The sequence below is a fragment of the Argiope bruennichi genome, chromosome 3 (assembly GCF_947563725.1).
Source record: "Argiope bruennichi chromosome 3, qqArgBrue1.1, whole genome shotgun sequence".
Classification (NCBI taxonomy): domain Eukaryota; kingdom Metazoa; phylum Arthropoda; class Arachnida; order Araneae; family Araneidae; genus Argiope; species Argiope bruennichi.
In genome coordinates this window covers 109575929-109601977 of record NC_079153.1, presented here as the reverse complement: position 1 = coordinate 109601977, position 26049 = coordinate 109575929, and the positions used below count along the sequence as shown (strand labels likewise).

Genomic DNA, 26049 nt, shown 5'->3' with positions numbered 1-26049 from the left:
TACTCATTTATATCTTTTAATGAATTGATTTTAAAACTTTAAATTTCAAAATAAGTGCACTATTCTTATTAAAGAAAACTTATTCTTTTTTCAAAGTCATTATGAGAATTATTCAAATAGATTCGAAAATTCTAAGCAAAATTAGTGTTTTTCTCATTTATCGCTTTTGATGTATGAATAACTTCGTTATAGAAATTATAAAGTTTACTTTGCTTAAAAAAATTCCCTAGAAAGGTTTAACGGCCCTAGAAAGGGTTAACCCTTTCTAGGGCCGTGGGAAGTATGCTTCCCACCAAATTTATCAATCTTTGTATGAAATTATGTAGGTTCGCATAAGTTCTGACAAATTTTTTTAGAAAGACAGAAACTTAGATGCTTCAGTTCTTTATCTTACACAAAATGATGTATCTTGATTTGTTACTTAATTATTAATTAACCAAATTAATTAATTAATCCAATTAAATTTATATAATAAGCTAAATGAATCCCTTTTCTTATTCTAATTTCAAGCCTAAAAATATTTAAACATAATATGACTTGAAAAAAATGACCCTTTAAAGGATTAAACCAACTGCAGGAATTTCATTTTATTTCATAACCCTAAATACTCACTTATCACTTTTAATGAATGGATTTGAAAATTTTAAAGCAGTAAATTTCGAACTAAATTAATTTTCTTAATAAAAGCAGCTTATTATTTTTTGAGGACTTCAGTGAGAATTATTTTAATAATGTAATCTCTGAAAACTCTTAACAGAATTCCAGATTACAAGGATCGCTTTATTTAAAATTTGTATGCAGCAATAACCATTCGGATTAAAATATACAACTAATAATCCGCTCTTCTGCCCAGATTAGGATCAAAAATATGTCATAATGAGAATGAATGACGATGGATAGGAGTTGCGTGCCATTTTGATGCACTTCACGGGACTCATAACGAGCATACATCGGGAAATAAAAATTTTGCCACGCTTTGTAAGTCTAATGAAAACGTGAAATAAAAATAACACGCATTTTTATTGCACTTTTATGTATTTATTAAAAAATTATACAATTGAGAAATTAGGTGCTTGCGTGATGGGACCATTGTCATTCATCCATTAGACAGTTCTATCTGGAAATCTTAGATTGTTGTGGAACTTTTCAGTGTTTCTTATCTGATGCGCATATTCTTTCATTTGCTTGGAATAATTCTTTTTCAACGGTCAGATATGCGAAGGAAGCTATAGTTATAAAGAAATTTTAATAACAATGCTAGCATTGCTGGTATAGAACAGTACTGATATAAACAATCGCCATTCACATTAAAACAACGATCCCAGCGAGCAAGAAGGGAGTGGATGACTTCAGTGTAGAAACTCCTGTGTTGCTGACTGATACAGTTTTCCATGGTGTCATTTTTCCACTTTTCCATAAGCAAACTATTTTCGGATTGTGTGATGCACAGTTCCCTTGCTTACCTCAGTTCAACAGCAAATTCACATATGGTAATCTTACAATTCTGCAGTATGAACTGTTTCATGGAATCAAAATTACGGCACTGTTGATCACAACATGCGCCTATCTATGGAATGGCAAGTCCTTGATACGTCTGTGACATCATTGAAATCTGTTACTTTTTACTTTCTTGTATGCGAAGTATAATGCAAAGTAAAAATAGTGTGATCCAAAAAGAAAAAAAAAATGCGAACTCTAGATTTTGTTAAACTTCCACATTTCAAACTTCGCTGAGTCCAAAAAGAATATTTATAGAATTTTCAATTATGTACAGAATGTCTTCTTGTGTAATTTGGTCTAAGGACTTAACATTAAATTTGTAGTTTTTTTTTTTTAATCATATTTTGTACAAAGTCCATTTGGAGAAAATCTGTCAATACGGTTGTCCAAATACAAGTAAACATGAAAACTACAAAATGGAAACAGCTAGATAAATCAAATTTGATACACAGATTAAGCATCTAAAATGTAGATACTTAACAAATTTTGAATAAAATCTGTCAGAGGGTTGACAGTTGGTCGATCTATACCTCCGTATGCATGTAAACTTAGTAACTCAAAAATGCAGTGGCTGAAATGAAGTTTGGTATAGGATCTCTTGATTACAATTATAATTAGGTCTATGTCGAATTTTATCATCAGTAGGTCGGAAAGAAGGCATCCAAAATACAAAATGGATTTCCCTTTTCTTCTTGCACAGCAATTACTTATTTTAAAAATAATTGCCAAAGATCGTGGTGAGATTCAGCTAAATGTTAAATTCACATCAAAGATCCATATTTCGTGAATGTAAACAAGTACTTGTTTTCTTTAATATACTACGAAACAGAAAAATGTCATGTATAAAACTTTGAAAAAAAAATGATTACTCTTTGCATTTACAGCCTTTCCAATATTCACATTTTTATGGAAGGTGGGATAAGGACAACACCATGCGGATAAGAATTAAAGAAGCATGAGAGAAGGATACAAGAAAATATTGGAGAATCCATTTATACTGGTTTAAACCATATTTGGAATTTCGGAAATTTTGTATATTTTTGATCACTGATATGCTTGAAAAATGAACTGCCGATCTATTTATGTAATGTAGAAAAGCAGAGCTACAATGTGATTTATAAAGCACAATGTCAATCTGATTTTCTACAGTAATTCATTTTTCAAGCATATCAAGGATCAAAAAATGGTCGTTCTAATGCTTTCGTCTTTATAAAGTTGAGACCATTAAATCTTGGAAATTTTGTTTCCTCCTCAGTGAGGATGAATTAATACTATCATCCAAAAGAATTGCCAACTCATATATTATGCATTATTTAAGTTCCTTTTAACTGTGAATCTAATAAGCATTTGTTTATTCCTTAGTTTCTCCAAATAATAAAGTAATTAGATGCATTTCTAAGCATTTCAGAAAATTAACTCGACGTTTTAATGACATGTAAATTAACTATTTCGACGAATGATGTAAAAATCAGAATTAATGCTTTTTTAAAATGCATAATTAATAACATATAAATAGCAGATATTTGCTCACCAAAAATAGAAAACAATTCTAAGTTTCTCCGTAAAATAAATTTAAGAAAATCTTCTTTAAAAAAATCTTTAAGAGAAAGCTTTTAATTCGAACCAGAGATTGAATCTTAATTTAGTTAAACATTTTAAGAAACTCATAGTATTTCAATTAATGAATGTAAAGAAATTCTTAAAAAAAATTTCATAAACCTTTTAGGGAGCTTTTTTACAGATAATTTTATACTACGTATTTTTACAAAAGTCTGCTTCATAAAAATTAGCTAGCTTTAAATTTTAACATATGATGCTGCTCAATTACGCATCTCCAAAGTTCAAGAAAATTTGCAAAAATGGATTTTTAGCATTTTAAAAAATTAAAGTAAATATCAGTTGCAGTTCAGAATTCTAATTTCTATTTTCCCTATACTATTCAAAATTGTCCAACGTTCAACAAATGAAATCACTTCATGTAATGAAATAAATCTTCCAGTTTTTTTTAAATCTTATTACCAGTTATTTAATCTTATTATTTTTAATCTTATTATCGCTTACACCTACTGGAGTCATCTTTAATTCAATAATGAAAGCAGACAAGGTATATATATATATATACTTAGAGAGAGGGGGGGGACAAGTATTTGTTGATACCAAGCTTTTTCCTTGCTAATTGCTGATTAGAATATTATAGAAGTGAGAGAAGAAAGCATTTAATTTTATAAAATATATATATATAATTTGAACATATTTTACGCGAGATTGCCAGTGGTCCAATTTTGTGCTCACTTCACATACTTTAAATAGGCCAAATTAATTTTTATAATCAGTTAATTAATAATCAGTTAGTTAGTTAATTTTATAATCAGGAAGTTGGTTAGTTAATTTAATAGTCAGTTTGGCAAAATTAATTTTAGAATCCATTCAATATTAAGGAGCGAAAAAGAAAGAAAAAAAGTGACATCGCAGAATGACATAAAATAATGTACAACTAGAATTAGGTATGCTCATTAACTTTTGTTGTGGGACTGTAATGATTTTTGAATTAAATATGTTTTCCAAAGGTCAACCGGACAATCGTATAGCGAGGATGGACTAGAGGAGAGGATATATAAATGCCCCTGATACCAATCTTAGAAGGAGACATTGAAACAAAACATTATTATGCTTATATCACATTCTACAATTATGATGATGAGGAGGAAAATTATGACGTCTGATTCCTTTCACCATTATGAACTCACCGATGACGGATAGGAGGAAAAAAATCATTTTATTCCCCTGTTGCCATTATTCATGTTATACTATTGCAGCCAAATGCAAAATAAATTTTATGTATTTAATGTCCTATTTTTACATCATATCCCATTTACTGTTAAAATATATAATAGCAGAATTAAAATTAAATAGGAGTATTTGTTTATAGTAATGTCAAATAAAAATGATCTGTACAAATATTAAATTTTATACAGATTTTTTTTTCTGCATTTTTTTACAAAGAAAAACACACACACTTTTTTTAGTGTGAATTTACTTTTTTTTTTATTGTTTTATCGGTATTTCAGGTTTGAAACATCGTTGTAGACTATCGCATTCTTATCATATCGTCTTTAAGTTTTAACTAAAGAATTAAAATAAAAATTTTTTTTAAAAAAAGCATTTTTTTTTTACTAGCTAGACACTATATATTCTCACTATTTTGTTGTTGCTTTATAAAAAAAAATTTTTTTACACAGTTATAATAAATATCATGCAATAACCGATGCGCGTATTTAAAAAAATGGGACGTAAATAATTTGAATTTTTAACTGTAACTGTCTGATAATTGTTTATGTATCGTTCTCGATTACCTTTATTTTTTTTGTTTTCCTACTTCTCTGATAATCGTTTTCATTATCTTAGTTTATTACTCTGAATTGAAAAAAAAATTATATTAATATAAAAGATTTTTTTATTAAAAAAATGGCAAAAGCATCCGTTTTGGTAGAATTTTTCTATGATATCATATCGCCTTATTCTTATTTAGCTTTTGAGGTAAATTTTAATGTTTATATTATTTTAATAATTTTATATCCGGGTTAAATCTATCTGACAATTTTGTAAAACTACTTTTAATCTATATTAAATATTATTACTTTACAATAGTATGATTCATTTATGTTTTTATTATGAAAATATAATTTTAAGAAAAGAGAATATTTTTAGGTATTGCAAAGATATAAAAATATATGGAGAATTGACCTTAAAATGAAGCCTATGTTGTTAGCTGGAGTTATGAAGAGTTCAGGTAATTATTTGTTTGGATCTGAAAATATATTATGTTATTTCTTTCTTGATATTGAAAACAATATGTTTAATTTCCAGTTATAAAATAACAATTACAAATTTTTCCTGAAATAAAATTCATAGAAATCGAATTCTACATTTTGTGACCTTGTAACTTTGGTTTGTTATCAAAATAAAATTATGAGAGCTGTTTTCAAGAATCTGTTTGCATTAATGGAATCATTCAGTGAAAAATAATTGAAAAAAAATCACTATATTGTAAAATTTAATTTAATAAAATTCTTATTAAGATACAGTATATAGTTTATTGCATTTATTGTAACCTTTTGCTTACAAATGGTACAACTGCTGTACCAGAAATATTTTTACCTTTATTTATGTGCTGGTACAAATATTGAACCACTAATGAGTTAGGATTTCATTCATCTGCATAACCTTTCTGGTAGTACATTAAATGCCACTTAAATCACTTCCTTACTGAGCTGTACCCTGTTGAATCCAGAGGTTTCAACTATCAGTGTTATAAGCAGTGTCAATTAATAAGTTTTGCAAATCATGTTTTTGTGTTGTTTTTTTAAAGCATGGATAAAACATGAAATGAAATGGATATATGGAATGAGTAGGTTTAATATCATTCATGAGTTATACTCAATAGCTTCAAATTTCTTTTTTTGTCCATTCCTTAATTCTGTGTTATCAATTTTAACTATTAACCTTTAATTGCAAATGCTGACCTGTATAATGAAATTCATATAGAGAAATAATGACATTTCCAGGGGGAAAAAAATGAAAACATTTAAGTTAATAAAGCATATTACTTTTCAGTCTAATTGTTGAAAGTATTAGGTACAAGCAAATTATTAATAATTCATTTTTCTAAGCATTAAATAATGTTTAAGTCATTATTAATTACTGTATATAAAATTCTAATAAACCATGCCTGATTTTACTTTATTAAATTACATTTTGTAAATCTGATGAGCATTGAATTTTTTGGATTGAAAAATATTTTTATTATAATTCAGTTATCAGTTGTAAACAAAATAAACTTATGTTTAAAAATACATATTTAATGAATAAATGAAATTCTCTGCAAGAAATTTAATTTTCAACATACATTTTAAGTATTATAGTAGAGTTTCTCACTATAATGTGTATATTATAAAAGTTTTAAATTTTTGATTTAGATCATTGTATTTAGATAATAAGATAATTGTAAACTTTTGATTTAGATAATTGTATAATTATTTTTTAATTATATATATATATATTGTAGCTTTTTTTTATTTTAAATATAGTCGTAGTTAATTTTTATTGTAATTTAATTGTATTTTGAATGATGTAGGTTTATCTTTTAAATTTTCCAAAGCACTAAAGAGGCTTCCAAAATATAGTGAATCTGAGCATATGTCTTTGTAATATGCATTCTGGTTTGTATTAAATCTACTACATAGGTAAAAAATGCATTTTTTTTTTTATTCATATGTAAGAATTCCAGCTTATGGAACACTCATAGAATCTGTGGTGAAAGCTTATAAGCCTGTTAGCAGCTACGTTACCCGAGCAATTGCTTTTGTATTGTGGTCATGTTACTGGGCTGCAAACCACAAGGTTCAAGGTTCTATCCTCGCTCAATTCAATCCGCCACATTGGTGATCTCGGACGATGATCCTTCAACCTTTGTACAGCTGTTGTGGTGCCACCTACCCACAGGAAACTAAAGTCATCAGATACACTTGACGCAGCAACAGCATCAGGAACCACTCACGCACACACGCCATAACGTTTGGCGCTACTCAAATGGGGACAGGTGCATTAGAATCAACAGCTAATACATCAACATCACCACTCAATAGCCATATGGTTCATCTCACCTCCGACTCACTGGAGGGAGAGTCTGTGGTGAAAGCTTATAAGCCAGTTAACAGCTACGCTACCCGAGCAATCGTTTTTGTATCATGGTCATGTTACTGGGCTGCGAACCACAAGGTCCCAGGTTCTATCCTCGCTCAATTCAATCTGCCACAAATCAAAATGCTAAACATTATCTTTTCCAAATTTAACTTGTGTACTCCTTTAGGCCTCAAAACGTTATCTACAACTTTTTTTGTTTAAAATTTAAAAGAAAGTGGGGCCACAAAGAATTAAGTAAAAAAAAAAAAAACATATTTGATTAAAATGCAATATGTTAATATTAAAACATGGTTTTAATGTATGGAATAGTTGAGTAATATGAAACACAAGGAAAGAATTTAGCTTTTTTTAATAGAAAATATAAACAACTAGAATCGTAAAATATTGTTCATAAATTGCTACCTTATTTATAAAAAATGATTTGCTGAAAATGGAAATAAATTAAAGGTTATATTGCAGTATCCAAGCTTAATTACTCAGTATCATAATATTTAATTTAATAGTATCAATAAAGTAATTCAGTAGTATTAAGAATCATTAAAGTAATTTAATAGTATCAATAAAGTAAATTCAGATGAGGGCAAAGCTATCAAATAGTGACCTGCTTACTATAGAGGAGACAAATGATCCATTAATACTTATAAGTGGTCAAAATCAAAGTGATAATTTTCAACATATGTGGTTAAAAAAAGGGAAAAGTATCTTTAAGTTTTTTTTTTTTTTTTTTTTTTTTTGTATTGAGAAAAAATTTTTATCATTTGGTTCCTGAAACCTAAAGTAATATAATAAACTATGAGGTGTATATGTAATTTTCATGTATTCTTCATATGATGTATCTTTCTGTTGATACATTTTAAAAAGTAAGTAAAATTTTTTTCTTAATTTTTCTGATTTATTTCAAAAATAAGTTCCCTCAATTTTATTGATTCTATAACTATATAAAATGGAAATCATGATTATATTAGGAAGAGAGAATTTGAAACATTTAAAAAAAATTTAGTGATTCATCCAAATTTATTGTATATGTAATTGTAGATAGAGATTTACTATTTCTATTATATCAGAAAAATATTCATATGTTTCTAATACTTCAGTTTTATATTTATAAAATTTTTATTTAATAAAATCCTTATAAAAAATTTATCTTCTCCTAATTCTAGGAGGAGATAAGCTTTATATTTTAATATTCTGTGTGTATATATATATATATATATATATTCTGAAATATTTTTGTATTTTTGAAAATAGAAAAGGAAAACATTATACAATTTAGGAATGATAATTTCCTATATTTCTGAATGATGATTTGTTGTATTATCATTCAGAGACCATGTACGGTTTTGTAAGATATATATATAACTTTTGTGTGTGTGTGTGTGTGTTGTGCATGTAGCTATTTTATTGAATTTTTTCAATCATTATTATTGTAAAATGCACTTTTTCTTTAAATAATTAAGTCAAATATTTGTTTAAAAAAAACTTTTTCTCATAGGAAATTCCCCACCTGCAGTCGTGCCAAATAAGGGTGTGTATATGGCACGAGATTTAAGGAGACTTCAAGCATATTTCCAGGTCCCTTTAGTTTTACCTGATGTAAGTTTTACCAGTTGTAATTTGAATTCTTATATGCATTGGATGTTGGATATAGTGGATTTAGTTACTAATTCATAAAATTTTAGTGTTCTTGTCTTAAAATTCCAATATGTTTTTTTTTGTATTAATTAATATTTATGATACTAATAAGAAAATTTGAATAATATTAAAAAAGATAGAAAAATAGTTTTCTTTTCATATTTCTTAAGCATCTGGTTGTTAAAAGAATAATTATATGTGCTTTACGTAATCTGTTTTAATTAATTTCTGTTGTTCTCACCTAATCATAGTTATGCTTTCTATAATCATTTATTTAAATTCCATTGTTAAATATTCTATTATATGTTATTTTAGCTGAAAAAGTTCAAATTTTTTTATAGAAACCAAAAATTTCCATAAAAACAATGTGTATAATGCTAAATAAGGATTTTTTCCCTCTTAAATCATGGCATTTGATTCAAATATTAAGAATGAAGATATCATAAATTTGATTTATACCATTATTAAAGCAGGGTATCAAAATATAAATGGGATGTGAAAAGATATAATTTATATTTGTGTTTGTATGCTGATATTACTCAGATTTTTTTAAATATGATTTTGTGATTATTTACTTCTTCAAATTAATTTTTTGGTTTTATGGCTACAAATCTATAACTTTTTTAACTTTATCAAACATTTATTTTCTCTTACTTATATTGTTATAAAACTATAATATTAAAATCAGTATGAAGAAAATCTTCTTGGTACTTCCTATTGACAGCCATGTATACTTTTAGAGCTGCAAAATTGGCATATTTTCTTTAGTGTGACTGCAATTACTTTCAAGCACAAACATTGACAAAAAAATTTCACTTTACTGTTAGCATATCACTCCCTAAAATATGTATAAATGAAATAAGTAAAGAAATCTTGCATAATGGTTTTATGTTCACAGCAGTATGTTATAGAACTTACTCATTTATCACATGTTTTGGGATCTTCCCTAAGGGAGAAAAAAAAAATGATTCATTTGTTGTATGTTTCAGGCTGATAGAAAAGTACTTTAAAATTCTACCAGATAACACATATACAAATACACAAGTGTAATTTCTGTTTATTGTGGAAGAATTATTATTTCTTTTTTTAATACAGTAGATTCCCGATTATCTGCGCCTGTCGCACAAAGTTTTTTTTTTTTTTTTTTTCTTTTGCTTCCAAACAAAGAGAAAAGGCTTCCAAAGCAAGAAGCAAACACAAATGACTGATTTCTTCAAAAAGGTGTAGTTTTACAGTTATGCTTTTGTAATTATATAATACATTACAGTATTAAAACAATACATATGTATTAATTTTTCTGTGCATCCTTGACGCCTCTCGTAAGTACAAAGCACTTTTCTGTTTTCATTAACAAAATGCATTTTAGGTTAGTTTTGAGTGATATACTAAAATATTGAGCGTTAGTTAAACATTTCCTTCTGTTTATTTTACGTTTTATTGTACATAAAGCGATTTCTCAAAGTTGGAATGACTGTTTTCTCTTTTGCTACACCAGTTTTTAGCTTTTTTTCGGATTATCTGCGAATTTTGTTATCCGTGGCAGCCGCGCCACCCAATTCTGTGGATAATCGGGAGTGTACTGTACTTGATTTCATTTTGAAAAAAGTTATTTGAAATGTTAGTGAAAGATAAAAACTGAAATTTCATCTATATCAACTGTCTTTTAGGATTATAAATAAGGGAAAAGTGTTTTAATTCATAATATGAATTTTTTTTAAAAAACTACACTTTTAATGTTCATTTGCATGTTTAACATAGTCTGTTATCTGTGTGTGTAATTTCAAAGACAAAAAACTGAAAACTTAAATATTGTGCAACTGACTCCATATTTTCTGTTATTGCTTTAATTAAAAACATATTTTTTTATTTTTCAGAATTTGATGGATATTATTATGAAAAAAGGATCATCATTAAATGCTCAAAGATTTTTGACTGCTGTAAATATCCATAAACCAGAATATGTTGAATCAATATCAAGGGCCTTATGGTTGCGTTTATATAAAGAGGTAATACTTTAATTCATAAATTTGCATAATGATATTTTGAAAGGTACTCATTTGTAATTAATCTATTTCTAATTTATCACATTTTCAAGATATAATATATGGAAAATTTTAATGTGGCAGAGAAACGATACTTTTTCTTTCCTTTAGTTACTACTTTGAAGTATGCAAATTAGACTATTATTTGTAGATCTGTATGTCCCAAATAATTATTTGTATGTTTTTTCATTACCATATGAATGTCTCTGTCTTTGAGGGGGAAAATATGGATGCTAATTAGAAATAACATACTATACTATATAACTACCAAAAACATAAGTATTGCTCATTAGATATTAAATATTTTATACTATGAACAATGGGGAAAAAAAATTTTTTTACTTATATTAGAGCGATATATACCACCATTAAACATTTGATGACAAAAACATAACGATTTCATCTGTAAATTTTTATGTAATATTAAACTGTTATTTTCTAAAGAAATTGACATGAAATATTTCTATATTTTTATTTTAATTTAAATAAATTGAATAACAATGGACAACAATAAGTTTACAGTTGAGTTCTATAAACGATCATCATCTTATTTAGCTTTATAACTCAAACCAAAAAACATAATAATGATAAAATAAAAAAAATATATATTTGACCAGTGCAAGTGTTGTAATTCAAACAAAGATGGAACTAACATATTTTAAAATGAAGATGCATAATAATGTTTACATATTTCATTAATGTAAGGTTTATTAAACTTTTTTCACTTTAGCTTGATATATTGTAAATGATTTACTTTTGGATAATTTTTTTTTTATTTCAGTAATTTGCATATACATATGTTTCTAATTATAAGTCATGACTATGTTATATCAAATTTTATACAAATTATTATTTAAGCCTATGTCCAATGTTCATAATTACTCTAAAAATTAAGTGAATATAATAATATGTATAGGAAACCGGATTAATTATTATATTTTGGATTTGAAGGAGATCTTCAGAATTTGCATTGTCAGCAAATTATATTGTTGTAAAGGAAAAATTTGACTGGATGTAAAACAATACTTTTTTTTTTTTTTCCCTTTGGTTACTACTTTGAAGTATGCAAATTAGATTGTTATTTGTAATCTGTAGTTCTCAATCATTTGTATGTTTGCTCATTACCATATGAATGTTCCTGTCTTTGGTGGGAGGTGGATGCTAACTATAACTACATTTATGCAGAATAGAACAATGAATCATTTTACAGTTTTAATAGAAGTACTCGTGACTGAGACCTTTGGGTAAAATAATATAATTTGCTGACACTCTAAATTCTGATGATCTCCTTCAATTATAAAATCTGATTTCATTGGAATTCTGATTAGGAGGATATTTGAAATTATGTGTATAATCATATTGACTTTTGATTTATCCAAAGCACATAAACATTTTGCTCTCTACTTTTGATGCCATGTGTTTGGGTGGAGGCAATGTCTAATATCTATTATTCTTATAAAAATATTTAATTCATTTTGTTCATATTCATTGAATTGGTTTAAAAGGATGTTAATAGTCTATTTGCCAAATAATTTGTAAAAAAGTATAAATTCTTTATTAAAAATTAGAAAAAAATAGAGGGAAAATTAGAATATTATTAATACTTTTTCAAGTATAATAATTGGTATATTAGTTTGCCATATGTTTCATTATATTCACTAAATTTTTACAGTTTTAAAAACATTGAACATATTGCTTAAAAAGTAATGTATCCAAATATGATACAATGTAGTCATGCCTTATAATAAATAAAAAAATATATGTACTTTCACAAATTATTAAGATAAAAAAAATAATCAAAAATAAATCATTTACATGACATCAATCTAAAGTGAAGAAAGTTTAATAAGCCTTACATTAATGGAAATGGAAATATTATTAGCTGTCTTTAATTCAAAATATGTTCTGTCTTTGTTTCAATTTGTCTTTGTCAACACTTGCACTGATCAAATGCTGTTTGGTATGAATTATAAAGCTAAATATCATGATGTTCTTTTAATGAACTCAACTGAACATTTAAATTTATTATTTAACAATTTAATATTTCATAAAAATTCATAGATGTAATTCGTACGTTTTTGCTCTCAAATGCTATGATGGTATATTATCTTTAAAATAATTAAACATTTTGTTTTTCCATTGTTCATAATATAAAATATTTAATATCTAAAGAGCAAGATATATATTTTTCTTTTGTAGTTATATAACAATTTAATAAGATTTGTTACAATTTCTCACTATTTTTTATTTAAATCATGAAAATTAATGTGTGCCAGTCACTATGTACCATAGTGTGTATAATATCTTTTATTACTAACTTTTTGTGCTGACCAGCTGGTTCACTTAGAATGTTGGTTGTACTTATTTTTAATTAAATCTTTTACTCATAACTTGATGTTCTTAATTCCCTAGGGGTGGGGATTTTTAAGCATCAAATTGTTATAGACATTAAAAATGTACTATTATTATAATCTTACACCTGTTCCTTTCATTCAGTACGTAAATCATCCTAATGGAGTGAAGTCTCATAGTATTATTAAAAATGTATCTGCCCGGTTAATCTAACTTTGGCAGGACTATAATTTCGTTTTCATACTCGTGTAATTAAACTTTAAACAATGGAAGGAACAATGAACGGGGTTTGAATTTCATTTAACAGTAAAATATATTGTTAAAAATTAAACAATAGATAAGTAAATATTGATGATAAGTGCTAAAATGCCAGGAAATTTTGCACAATAATTGAATTGGTATAATTAAAAAAGTGTCTTTTCTTTTAATTTTAAGATGTATAACAATCATATTTATGCAGAAATATTTTTAGGAATTATTACAGAAAAATAACAAATCTCACTAACTTTTAACTTATTGAAATTTCAGAAAAATTGCTCTGAGATATTCATTCCCACACTTCAAAAGATATATGATAAATTTGATATCACTGTTGAAAATAGTCTCCTCTTACTGAGTGCCAACATATACCCATTTTGCTTTATTATTAATAAATATGTAACAATCTTAGCTATTTCTAAAATTAAAATATTTATAACTTTTTTGCACTTAGGATGCAGTAAAATATTGAGCATGATGCAAATCTTGCATAATTAAGGTTTCTTAATTTTTATCATTATAATTAGATATAAACCTTTTTATTATTTCTTGCAGCACACAGACATTACAGAAGTAAAAAGCTGTAAAGAGGTAAAGTATTTTTAAATTTTACATTGTTATTGGTGTAGACATAAAATTACTCCATAATTTATACTTTGGTTTGATTATACTTTTAGGCTGGTCGAGCAGCAGGAATGGACCAGGAAACTCTTGAAAAATGTATACAGATGCTAAATGACCCTCAAGTGAAAGAAGGACTTCGAAAATGCACAGAAGAGGCTTTAAATTATGGGGTAAAGTTATATCATTAAAGTTGATGAAGTTTGGAATATATAATATAAAAAAAACTTTTTTTAAATATATATTTTTAATATGTATACAAATTGAATTAGAATAACAAGTAATTTTTTTTTTGGGGGGGGCAGGGTTTAGAAATATTTAAAAGAATAATTTTGTTGAAAATATTGACATTGATCTGTTATTTATGTCATTCAAACTGCTAAATATCCTGATATTCATGTTTCTGAAACTATTGAAAGATTTAAATGGAAAAGATTATATATTTGCATCTCATTCAAAATATTTTTAAAAGAATTAAGAAAAATTAGCTTGCATATTTTCTGTTGTTACTTATAGGCATATCTAAATTAGATTCATAGCCGAGTTTTATTTGTGTCAAAAGTGTTGAACCTGTCCTGTAAACGTAATAGTATGCAATTTTAATATTATGATAACATAAACCTTTAATTTTATTATAATTACGGTTGAAAACTGTTATATGAAATTATTTTTATGTTTGGAAGTACTTATCAGAGTGAAAAAATTATATTTTCTCTTTAAAAAAAATGATCTCTTATCAGATCCTAAATTATTGACATTCATTTTGGATCGTCTTATTTTATAAATCATTGCTGGTAAAATATGTTTTGAAGAAAAATAAAGCATTAATTTTGCTGTTTTTTCTTGTTCTTTTATATACATTTTAGCCTTGAATTATAACATGCTGTATTAGAAGTGAATTGAATACCAGCTTCTCTAGTAAATTAGTGAAAATGGTATACTATTTTGATTTTCATTAATTGTGATCTGATTGTTACTATGTATTGTAAAATTTATACTTGATACCAGTTGTTTTGTAGAGTCTGAAATTGAAACAAACAGAAAATTGAATACCAAAATTTGTATCAATACTTTACAGATATATACATTTTGAACCAACGAATAAATTGCATATAAAAACATACTCTCCAAGACTTGAAAGTAACCAGATTTAATATTTTTTGAAATTCTCACACCTTGTTACTGAACATCTAGGGAAGTGAAGTGGGAAGCATAATATTGATTGTGATTTTTTTTTTCTTTTCCTTTTTAAAATCCATTATTCTTTTAAATAATACCAATTTATTGAAATATCAAAGAAACTTCAGGAGCTTCCATTTGTTGCCAAATGATGTCTTCATTTTGATTTTAACTTTTAGCTCATTGATATCCAATAAATGTCTGTGTTTTTAATGATGACTAACAATAAATCCATGAAAATTCATTTTGGTATGCAATAATTAAAAAGCTACAATGTTTCATAATTATATCAATTTAATTCTATACTTGATACAAATTTTTTTACAATAATTATTTGTTTGATTTTGAATCTAGATAATTAAATAAGAATTAAAAATTGTAAATGCTGACATCTGATGATGTCTGAAAAATTTGTTATATGCTTTTCTTTCCTTGCAGGCCTTTGGAGCCCCTATGATTGTTGCTCATATTAATGGAAAGCCAGAAGTATTCTTTGGTTCTGATCGTTTTGAACTACTTGCATATGTTTTAGGTAAATACTAATTCTTTTCTTAATTAAAAATTTTATTTGCTATGTGCTATCATTATTTGGATAAATGATTGACAACATGTTAATTCATTATTTGCCCCTTCCACATTTTTGTAAATCTTCATGCTAAAAATGCATCAGAATACTTTCTAGAAAATTAGTATAATTTAGCATTTTAAACCACTGCATAAAGGATAATTTGAAAATTTTTACAAATCTGTCTTAACAAAATGTATTTAATTATATTCTTTTATGCATGGTTATTCAAAACATTTGCACCAATTATAATTTAAGTTTTGTTTGGGTTAATAATTGCCCTATGTGAATTGCACTAGTTCTTTCTTTGCTTCATGCAAAGGAAGCTTTTAATATAGAGTTCTGTGGCATATCCTCACTCAAATGTTTCCAGAAGCTTTATATAGATACATCCAAAGCTTTTGCTTGCTTCTATTAAATTTGAATTAACTTTATGCTGTAGACAATATGCTTTATATTGTCTAGAATGAAATGTAATAAAGCATGAATCACCTAAAAACCAAGCTGAATTAACATGAGCAGTATGAAAAATGTTGAAAGAATATATAACACATACTTAAATGGAAGTGCAAAATTTTTGGTCCAAGTGACAAAAATAATAAATATTTACCCCTGCTTTGAGATCTTTTAATGTTTTGTATCTATATCTTTAATGTTTAATATCAATAACTTTTTCCTACTTAAAATGATATTAATCTGAAAAGAAATATTCATTTAAATGTGAAAATCGGATATTTCAAGTTCTCTCTCCCACCCTTATCCAAGTGCAAATTTAGAAATCTGTTTGAGATAGTCAGCCAAACAACTTAAAGCAATAGAATTGCTGTTATGTATTTTTTTCCATGTCAAAATACAATATGATTAAATTATGAGGAAAATCACTGAATGGTTATTGGTAACAAAATGAAATTTTTAGCTTCTGGTTGTTCAAGTTTTTCCATCTTATTATTGTTTGCAGGAAATTTATAGCAATATCTAATTGCTTTGCATAATTCGACACTTATAAAAATAACCCTTTTTCATTTCTTTGTCTGATAAATTATATAAATTGATAGTCAGCATTCAATTGTGTTTTTCCCATGTTAACATAATTTGTCAGTTGTATTTTACTTTAAACAATGAAACTAAGTTCTTATTTTTACATATATATAGCATGCAAAAGTGAACAGTATTGGCTAGAAATATCAAAATTCATTTATTTCATGGCAAACCAAATCAACCGGCACTCTTTCAAACTGCTGGTTGTCTTTTATATTTCTTCATTGCCCCTGTTCCTCCTCTCTGTTGACATGTGGTTTTCCTCTTTGTCATTGAGAACTAATGAACAAGGCCTTAGAAAAGCACATTTAGTTCAGTTAGTTGTAGTTTTTCTTGAAAAAAAGACAGAACATCAGTTTTATTGGTTTAAGTTGAATTTGTCTGTTCAGAATGAACCTCTATCTGATAACATATTTGGGTGCAAAATTAATGTATGGAAAAAATTTTATATGTAAATAAAAAGCAAATAATCTCAATCACAAAGCTTAAATATAAAAAACTACCTCTAAAATGAGCTTAATAATTTTATCAATCAGAATTCGCAGATCGAAAAAAAAATTCTATTCTAAAAGTGTTATTTATGATTTTATATAGTATTATAATAGTCGATTTTTAACAACAAAGGATTAAAAATGAATTAGAAGTTGTGTCAATTCTTAAACCGGAATTTATTTTTTGATGACTGGGGTTTGTTTGCAAATAATATTATTTACTTAGTAATGGCCGATTCTTGAAAAACATTTAGGTTCTTTTTTTATTTCTCCCTCTTATTTGAATGGCCATTATATTTTTATTTGAAACTGAAAAACACTGAAAATAAAATTATTTATGGTCAGCAAGTTTTGATTGATAGGAAAATACTTAGGCATTTCTCAGAAATTTCATTTTATTATCAAACACAATTTTGAAATATTTTCCAATTATTCTATTTTATATAACACTTAAAATGAAATTCCAAATTTGCATTTAAGAAAACTATTTTAACTTTCATCTTTTTATCTGGTAAAATATCTAGAAGAATTTAGAAGCCTGTTTTGGATACTTAAACCAATAAAATTACTATTATGCATTTTTTCTTTTCCATATTTTGATATTTTTTGTGACAATTTGATTGGATCAATTATCAGCTTAGTGTCAATGTTACTACTTTAAAATTGGGGTGAATTGTTTTGCATCAGGCCGTCATCTGACTTAAAGAATTCTTAAAATGAAGAAAAAGTTTCAAGAGCAAGCAGTATGTGTTTACTAACATCTGGGGAAAATAGGAAAGACATGTTTGAGTAGCTAATATGCAGTTCCTGTTAATGAACAAAACACAAAATTGACAAATAAGCTTAAAAAATATATTATGTACTTATAACCATAATGATATTTTTTACATTTGTGAATGGTTTTTACTGCTGTTCTGGCAATGTTGATACATAATTTGCGTTAGTACAGTACTTCTTTTAATATCCTCATCTTTAGCCTCATCTTATTTTCATCTCCTCATAAAGCATCTGTTGAATGTAGTAGGTTAGAGGGTTATTAGCAAAGATGGAGTGAATATGTGTAAAGAATAACCAGTTGTTTTTCTTCAAAATTTCCAAAACAGCATAGGTTTCTTTCTTAATAATAGACCACTGTGTTGTAGTAGGAAGCTACTTGTTGATGAAGAACATTGATTCTTCTTTACCATTATTGCCTATCTGAGATAAACATACATCAGTAGCTGTTGCTGAGTCACATGTATTCTTCTGAAATGATGTATCAAGTTTCATGGCTTACAAAAAGGTATTTTATTCAATTCTTCTTTGGATGGATGTAAACACTTTCAGAGACTTGCCTTCTTAACCTGACATTGTGGCAGAAAAGTTTTATTTCTTTTCAAATTTTCACTTTCATTTGTTTATTGTAAGGTTAGAGAAGTTGTTGTGGAGGTCTATGATGGCTCCACAATTGAGATTGAGAACTAAATAATGCGGTGTAACTAATTAAAATAAACTAAGGAATTGCGGTGTAGCTATAAAGATGAAAACGATGCTTCTATAAAATGCGGTTTATTTCTATGAGAAGGGGCATGGAGTCACCCCACTACCAACGGTAAGCATCGCGTTCCGAGTTCTTAACAGTTCTGGCGGGTCATGACCCCGCGCAGTTACAAAAAAGGAGCAACCCTAGAATGGGTGCTTGCCAACTTGGCGCGTTGGTAGCAAAGTACTGAACAGAAGTATACAAAACACTATGATTCTTGTGCTTCTCTCAGTTTTTGGAAAAAAATGGCAACATCATTGGGGTATGTTCAGTTATAGCTTCTATGTTTTGATCATAATATTTATTATTATCTCCTATCTAAACTTTTCTGCAATCTATTTCTTTAATTTATTCTGAAAAGCACTGGTACAGTCATGAATGTGTTTCAAAGGCTGTAAAATATTTATCTTCAGTCTTCATAAGAATTTGCCAGTATCCCTTGTTGAGATCTAGTATGGACATAAAATTAATTTTGTTTCTTCATACAATAACTCAGTAATAAGCTTCCTTGGATAAGCATCTGGAATTATGTATTTATTTAGTTGCCAGTAGGTGATGCACAGCCCTGGATTCTTATCTTATTTTATAACACATACTAATTAATCCAATCTAATAATTTAGGATTTGATTCTTTTTTATAAGGTAATTAAGACTATATAGGTTTAATCATTTGGGGATAAAGCATTACTTTAAATTCTGTATAATTACTTAAAATATCAAATAGCTTAATTTTCTAGTATAAAGATAGCTTTTCCCCTTGTTAATAAATTTGTCTTCATATGCCATATCTAATTTTCTATAAGGAGATATTCCACTAACTTGATCATATATCATTCTGATGTGCTCAAGTTATTGAACTTTCTTGACATAGATTACTTTGTGAACAAAGTACACTATCCTCCATTCTAATGAGAGCTGAATGAGTTCTTGTTACAGCCCAACCTATTTCTTTAGTAACTTATATGGCAAACGTGATTTCAAAATCAGATCTTACTTCCAACTGGAAAAGTCATTTCAGCATGCAAATTGTATATTCGTCTTGGATCTTTTTGACATTTTTCAGCCACATTGTCATGAACTTTATCTAAATTTTGTTGTAAATTTTTCAGAGATATTGATTCCAATCTGTAGCGGTCTAATTTGTACTTTTTTGCCTTTAATTGGGCATGCAGAGCTGCACCTTCATTTTCCTGGAATCTCTATGCCCAATCTGTTGTCTCCACTATACATCTGGCTAAGTGGTTGACTTAGAAGTTATTCTTAAATGTTGGGTGGATTGATAATCCTGCTATTGATTTCAGGGATTGCCCTATCTTTTGTAGTGGTTTTGAGGAACTGTTCTTTTCCTATCATTAATGGGAAGAGCAACTGCTAACTTTTAAAAAAATTTCTTCTGAAACTGTCATAATTTTCAAAGAGATCAACTAACTTTAATGAAAAGACAAAATAATCAGTTTCATTTAATCTGATTTTGAGAGCCTGCTACTAATCAAAATCCATTTTATGAACTCCATCCAGTTATTCTTCTAAGAAACTTTCTAACTCAAATGCCAGGCTCATCCATGAACTCTGTTTCCTTTTGATATAGCATAAACCACCATCAAAAGTACTCTGAACTGAATATACTCATAATCATTTGATTTTTCTTCTTTGGGATCTCTCACAAATTAACCTGCACACCATCCAATGGGAAAATATGGTATTAGTTGGATAATCCAATCAGCTTTATTTATCTTTAACCATTCAGCTTGGCACTCATATATGACCAAATAAAGAATTTGAATCTAACTTTTATAATTTCTAAAGAATTATATTTGCTATTATTAAAATTATTCATTATTTTCCAACATTTTGGAGGGTTTGTTCCAGATTTGCAATTTAATTTTCTCCTATTCTATCCTGTCTTTTCTTTAAAGAGCCTTCTAATAAATATTTCACATTAGTTCAAATTGATATTAAAATCTTTGTATCAATTATCTCACCAGCTTAATCTTGAAAATCTTACTTCCTAGCTGATGCATTGAATGAAGCAGAAAACCTTAATTATGGTAACAACAAATTAGGAGTTTTAAAAATTAAAAGAAATAACTCAGCATTTATTAAGCATTTAAATTAAAATAGATTCAACCTGAATTACCTAAAAACATAAAAAGGAAAATATATGACATCCATAATTGTACATTTTTTTACTATGTAATTAAAGCATAAAAATACTCAGACTACCAGCTTAGAACTGCCATTAATTTCTTTTTATAAATTATCAGATGCCTGTACACTGTATGGTAAACACTTTCATACTCACATTAAATGCCAACCAAATTTCAATTCAGCCTATAACCTAAAATTTATTTTTGCTAATTTTTTTTTTTTTTTTTTTTTTTTTAATTCATTTCAGGTGAAGAATGGTTAGGACCTGTTCCCCAAGCTTCATCAAAGTTGTGAATTGTATGTGTAACTGTTTTACTATATTTACATATCAAACAAATGTTGCTGTTGTTCAAAGTTTATAATTGTATTTTTTTATATTCTTTTTGTAATATATTTGCTTACACAAAACAAGCACTGAAGTTTTAATTTCCTGTATAAAGAAAATATTTACACTGCTAACATTGTATGTTTTTTAATATAATAATAAATATTGCCTGTTGAAATCAAATGTGTTGAATTAATATTCCCTGCTAGCAATTTTTTTTTAATATTAAAATCCTTTCATAATCTACATATCTAAATCAGGAATACACATTGTTTTTTTCTTTCCACATTCTTTTGCAGAAAGAATTTTTTCTTCAGTATTTTGATATCATAGTTGATAGTAAATGAATTATTATTGCACATGCATTAGTTATTTCTTGATTATTATCAATGCTAGTTCATCAATTTGGAAATGAGCAATACCGTAAAATAAATAAAAATATTTTTCAAAAGAATATAGATGAAATGCAATTTAAAAATGCACCTTACCTTTCTGTAGCCTATAAGCAGGAATCAGAAATTTTCCAATTAGAAGGGAATCAAATTACACTGGAGAAAAAATAACTTCAAAATAACATATAATGTTTTATTCAGTTATTACTAATTAATTGAATAAATATTATAAATGAAATTGCAAAAATTATCAATTTGTATGTTATTGAATTCTAAGATGTATCCAATGGAATGACAAGCAGCAATAGAAAATAAAGAACTAAGAATATAATCTCAAATGAAGTGCACTTTGCTGATTGTGGAAATAAACTTTTAAATCATTTAAATTTCATAAACAAAATATTAGCTGAAGCAAGAGCAAATGATAATCACACTTGATTGTTGAATAATATTTTATATTAAAGGAATGAAACATTCACTAATAAAATAGAAACTATTTGAATTTAAATTCTATCAAGTTAAATATTAAAGAACTTTTCAAAATTAAATTTGAATTGTTCATCACACTATGAAAATTTAATTGTAGGCATTGTTATTATGTTTGGTGAAGTAATAAATATTTCTTTAAATTGAAATTAATTTTTCCATAATAAAAACCAAATTATTAGTAACAAGTTAAAAAATATTGTAAGAATATTTCTTGTGATAAATTTCTATATATAAATATTAACAACTAGAAGTTCTTTTAAAAGCAAGAATTATAGTGGATGACATGGATAAATATTTATATGCCTCAGAATTTATGCAAATCTCTAAAATGCCATATATTAATAAAAAAAGCTTTCTATAAATTTGATGCACAGTAAAAATATTTAATATGAAAACATAAATTAAAAATTTTAAAAAAATGGAATTCTAAAATACAAAAGTAGATAAAATGAGAATTTAATTTATGGAAGTTGAAGAAATGTGAATTTATATTTAGTCAAAGGTCCCCCCCCCCACTTCAGAATTTGTCAATTTAGGATGATAAAGAATTGAAACGTTTGAACCATATATTGATAAGAGATATTGAAACATATTGTATCATGAAAAGCAGTATTTTGAATTCAAATGAAAAAATTAATGAAATTTCTAGAAGTTGAATTTATTTTTTCTTCATATTTAAAATCAAATTTGTATATGCATAACATAAGTATCTCTACTGATAGTAAATGTGTGCATATGTTAGCACTCTAAAGGCCAGATAATTTGACCTACAGCTATCAAACTTGGATGGTAAAAATGTGCATGTCACAGCAACATTTTTAAGGCGTCATTCTTGTCATCTGACCATGCCTCAAAATTACTGATTCTGCCTCTAAATAGTGCTCGTGTTGTTTCGAAACTGAATATAAATACCTCTAACTCTGGATAACAATATCTCTACTTACCGATAATTTCGATTTAGAATGATTATATTCTTTGAAAATTTTTCCCATATTTTATAACTTATTAAAATAATTTTTATATGCAGTTTACAAAAAAATGATTTTAATGAATAAAATTTTATGATGCACTATATGATTAAATAGAAAGCAAAGATTGTCGTTTAAAAAATCTGAAGTGTGTGCAATTATTTCATATAACAAAAACATTGCAACATAAAAACAAAAATGAAACTATGTTATTTTTGACATTTTTTAAATTGATAATCTACTTTAAAATTTGATTTTTTTTAAAATTTTATTTTATTTATTTATTTGGAAAATAAAAGAAAGTTGTTTTATGAATATATATATATAAATATAGAAGAAACAAAGATAGCATACCTGAGAGCAAAAACTTTTTTCTGAGATTTCTTGGGTTGTCTGCCATGTTTCACATAGTCTAACATTCCAAATACTATTTTATTAAAGGCAGATGTACTGTTAAAATGTAGTCTGTTATAAGTACTTGGTATACACATCTGACTCTTTTCGCTGAAACCATTAGCAGTGATTTGGGATTGGAATTGTGGCATAAAGTTCGTCGAGACTAAGAAAAAGGAAAATAAAAGGTAGCATTTTCTCCTCAGGGATGTAACAGGATGTCCATAATTAAGTACACAAGTACGACAAATACCAGAAAAAGTCTTGATACTTTTAACAAGCAAAGCGAGACGCCCGCCTCCATAATTTCCTGAAACTGTTTGTGTTCTATTCATATGAACATTGAAATTTTAATTTCTAAGAGGAATTGTAATCATCTTTATCACCAATTTAAAATATTCCTTTTCCTTGTAAAAATGAACAGCGAAAGCCATCCCTTTTAAACATTTCATGATGTAATATGAAATGTTTTAAAGTGATGGCTTGGAAGCAAAAGTATTGAATGTTATCATCGGTAATTTATCTTAAAATAATGGACACTCTTTTTGTGATGCCCCTTTCCCCACATCAAGAGAGGAACCAAAGATGCTTGGAATATTCGAACCTTTTTAAGCTCTGCACAATACTTTTATTTTTGATATCAGCTATAATCAGAGCAAATCCGCTATAATCTCTACAAAGGGGCCTGGGTGCAAGAAACCATTTGGGGCGCCAAATTTTTTGTTAAGGAAAAAAAATACAAATTCGAACACATATTACTATTGCATGTTTATTTAATGCACGCTTTTATTTTTGCTATCCACAATGTTTTGCAATTTCTTTTTCGATGCTTATTGCATGCAAGTGCTCTGCACACATGCTTCAAAGAAGTTCTTTATTAATTTTAATTTCTTGAAAAGAGCTCTCAGCATTTGCTATGGCAATTGGCAACGTAAAGTTTCAATATAATTAATACATTTATAAAAAACTCATTATAATTATTATTTAGCATACATTGCAGAATTTCTTGTGGGTTTATATATATCCAGAACATAAATTTAGTCGTTTCAGTAATTCTTTCCAAGAAATAAACGAATGAATGTGACAAATAAAACGCCTATGATCAACCTGAATTACAGCTGACAGCTTATTCAAATTATTATAGCCACTATAAATCGTGTAGATTATACATTTCCTTTTGGAAAATAGTACAGAACAAAAACCAAATACCGAGTCCTGCGTTTTTAATTAAAATTCATTGGCATTTTTAAAAGTTTTTTTTATTTCAATTTAGCATTTTTTTTAATGTTGTACGTTGTGGAAAATTGGTATACCTTCAGCATTCTTAGAAAAAACTTCCTCCTGTTGTACAGGTCCGGTTTAAACATAAAACATTCTAAATTTATCCGTTATAATATTTAGCCATAAATAACCTAGACCACTTACATTCCCTTAATCATATTTGTTATTGTCATTTTTTTTCTCGTTATTTTCTGATTTAATCATATTTGCATATGCTTCAACGAATTTCACAGTTTTTACATTTTCATTGCAAGATTACGAAGTTTGCACTGAACTTTCTTCTCCAGTTGCAGATTGAATTGCAACTTCTGAAATCGAAGTAGTTTCATTACAGAATTACTTCGTAGACGAGATAATAGATCTACTTGTGATTTCTTGAAATTTAGCTTTTCTTCTTTCTTTTCTGGTAATTTTTTTTTTTTTTTTTTGACAGCCAGAAGGATATTTCCTTGGCATGGACATAATTACATCTAATAATATTACACATTTTATGGTATCAATTATCAAAATATAATACACAATCAAACCTAGTATTTGTTTCCGTCATCTTCCTGCGATTGTGATATTGGTGGGGAGGAAAATGTTGAACATGTGCTCCTTCTATGTTCCAAGTTTGTCAAAGAAAGACAAATCCTAAGACTGGCTCTTAAGCACATGAATTTAAATTGGCCTACAGAGTTTCACCAACTTATTTCCACTAGAAGTGCTTTTGAAAATTTCTGTAAATTTATTGTTGACATATGTAATCCTTCATAACTGTAAAATTTTCTTATTTTTCTTTTTGTAATGTGTTACATACTTACTTCTGTAAGCCCCGTGTGATACTTTGTGGTGCACGGGGGATTCATAAATGTTCAATTAAAAAAAAAAAATCAAACCTAGTAAGTGGATGATCGTTAATCTCTATCACATGTTTATAATATATTGGATGCTTGCACTAGACTGTATATATTTATAAATTTCGGATATTTCCAATCTCGTCGATGGTTCCAGTTAAATTTCTTCCTCACTTCTTTCCGCTGTTATTATTCAGAACATTATTTTAATTCTTGATTATGTTGGGGACCTCTCAATCGTGGGACCCCGATGCATAACATCAACAGCACCCCCCCCCCTTCCCCAGATGGCCTGACCATACTTAAGAATTAAA

At 27.3% G+C, this 26049-nt stretch overlaps 1 protein-coding gene across 1 annotated transcript; it reads left to right on the top strand.

Annotated features, from left to right (window-relative positions):
• The first annotated feature begins 4849 nt into the window (after window positions 1-4849).
• LOC129964286 (glutathione S-transferase kappa 1-like) lies at window positions 4850-21559 on the top strand. Its single transcript, XM_056079055.1, has 8 exons — window positions 4850-5037; window positions 5209-5290; window positions 8696-8796; window positions 10710-10841; window positions 14043-14078; window positions 14165-14281; window positions 15726-15819; window positions 21299-21559. The coding sequence occupies exons 1-8, from the start codon at window positions 4966-4968 to the stop codon at window positions 21343-21345; spliced, it is 681 nt and encodes a 226-aa protein (XP_055935030.1). The 5' UTR covers window positions 4850-4965; the 3' UTR covers window positions 21346-21559.
• Window positions 21560-26049: the final 4490 nt, after the last annotated feature.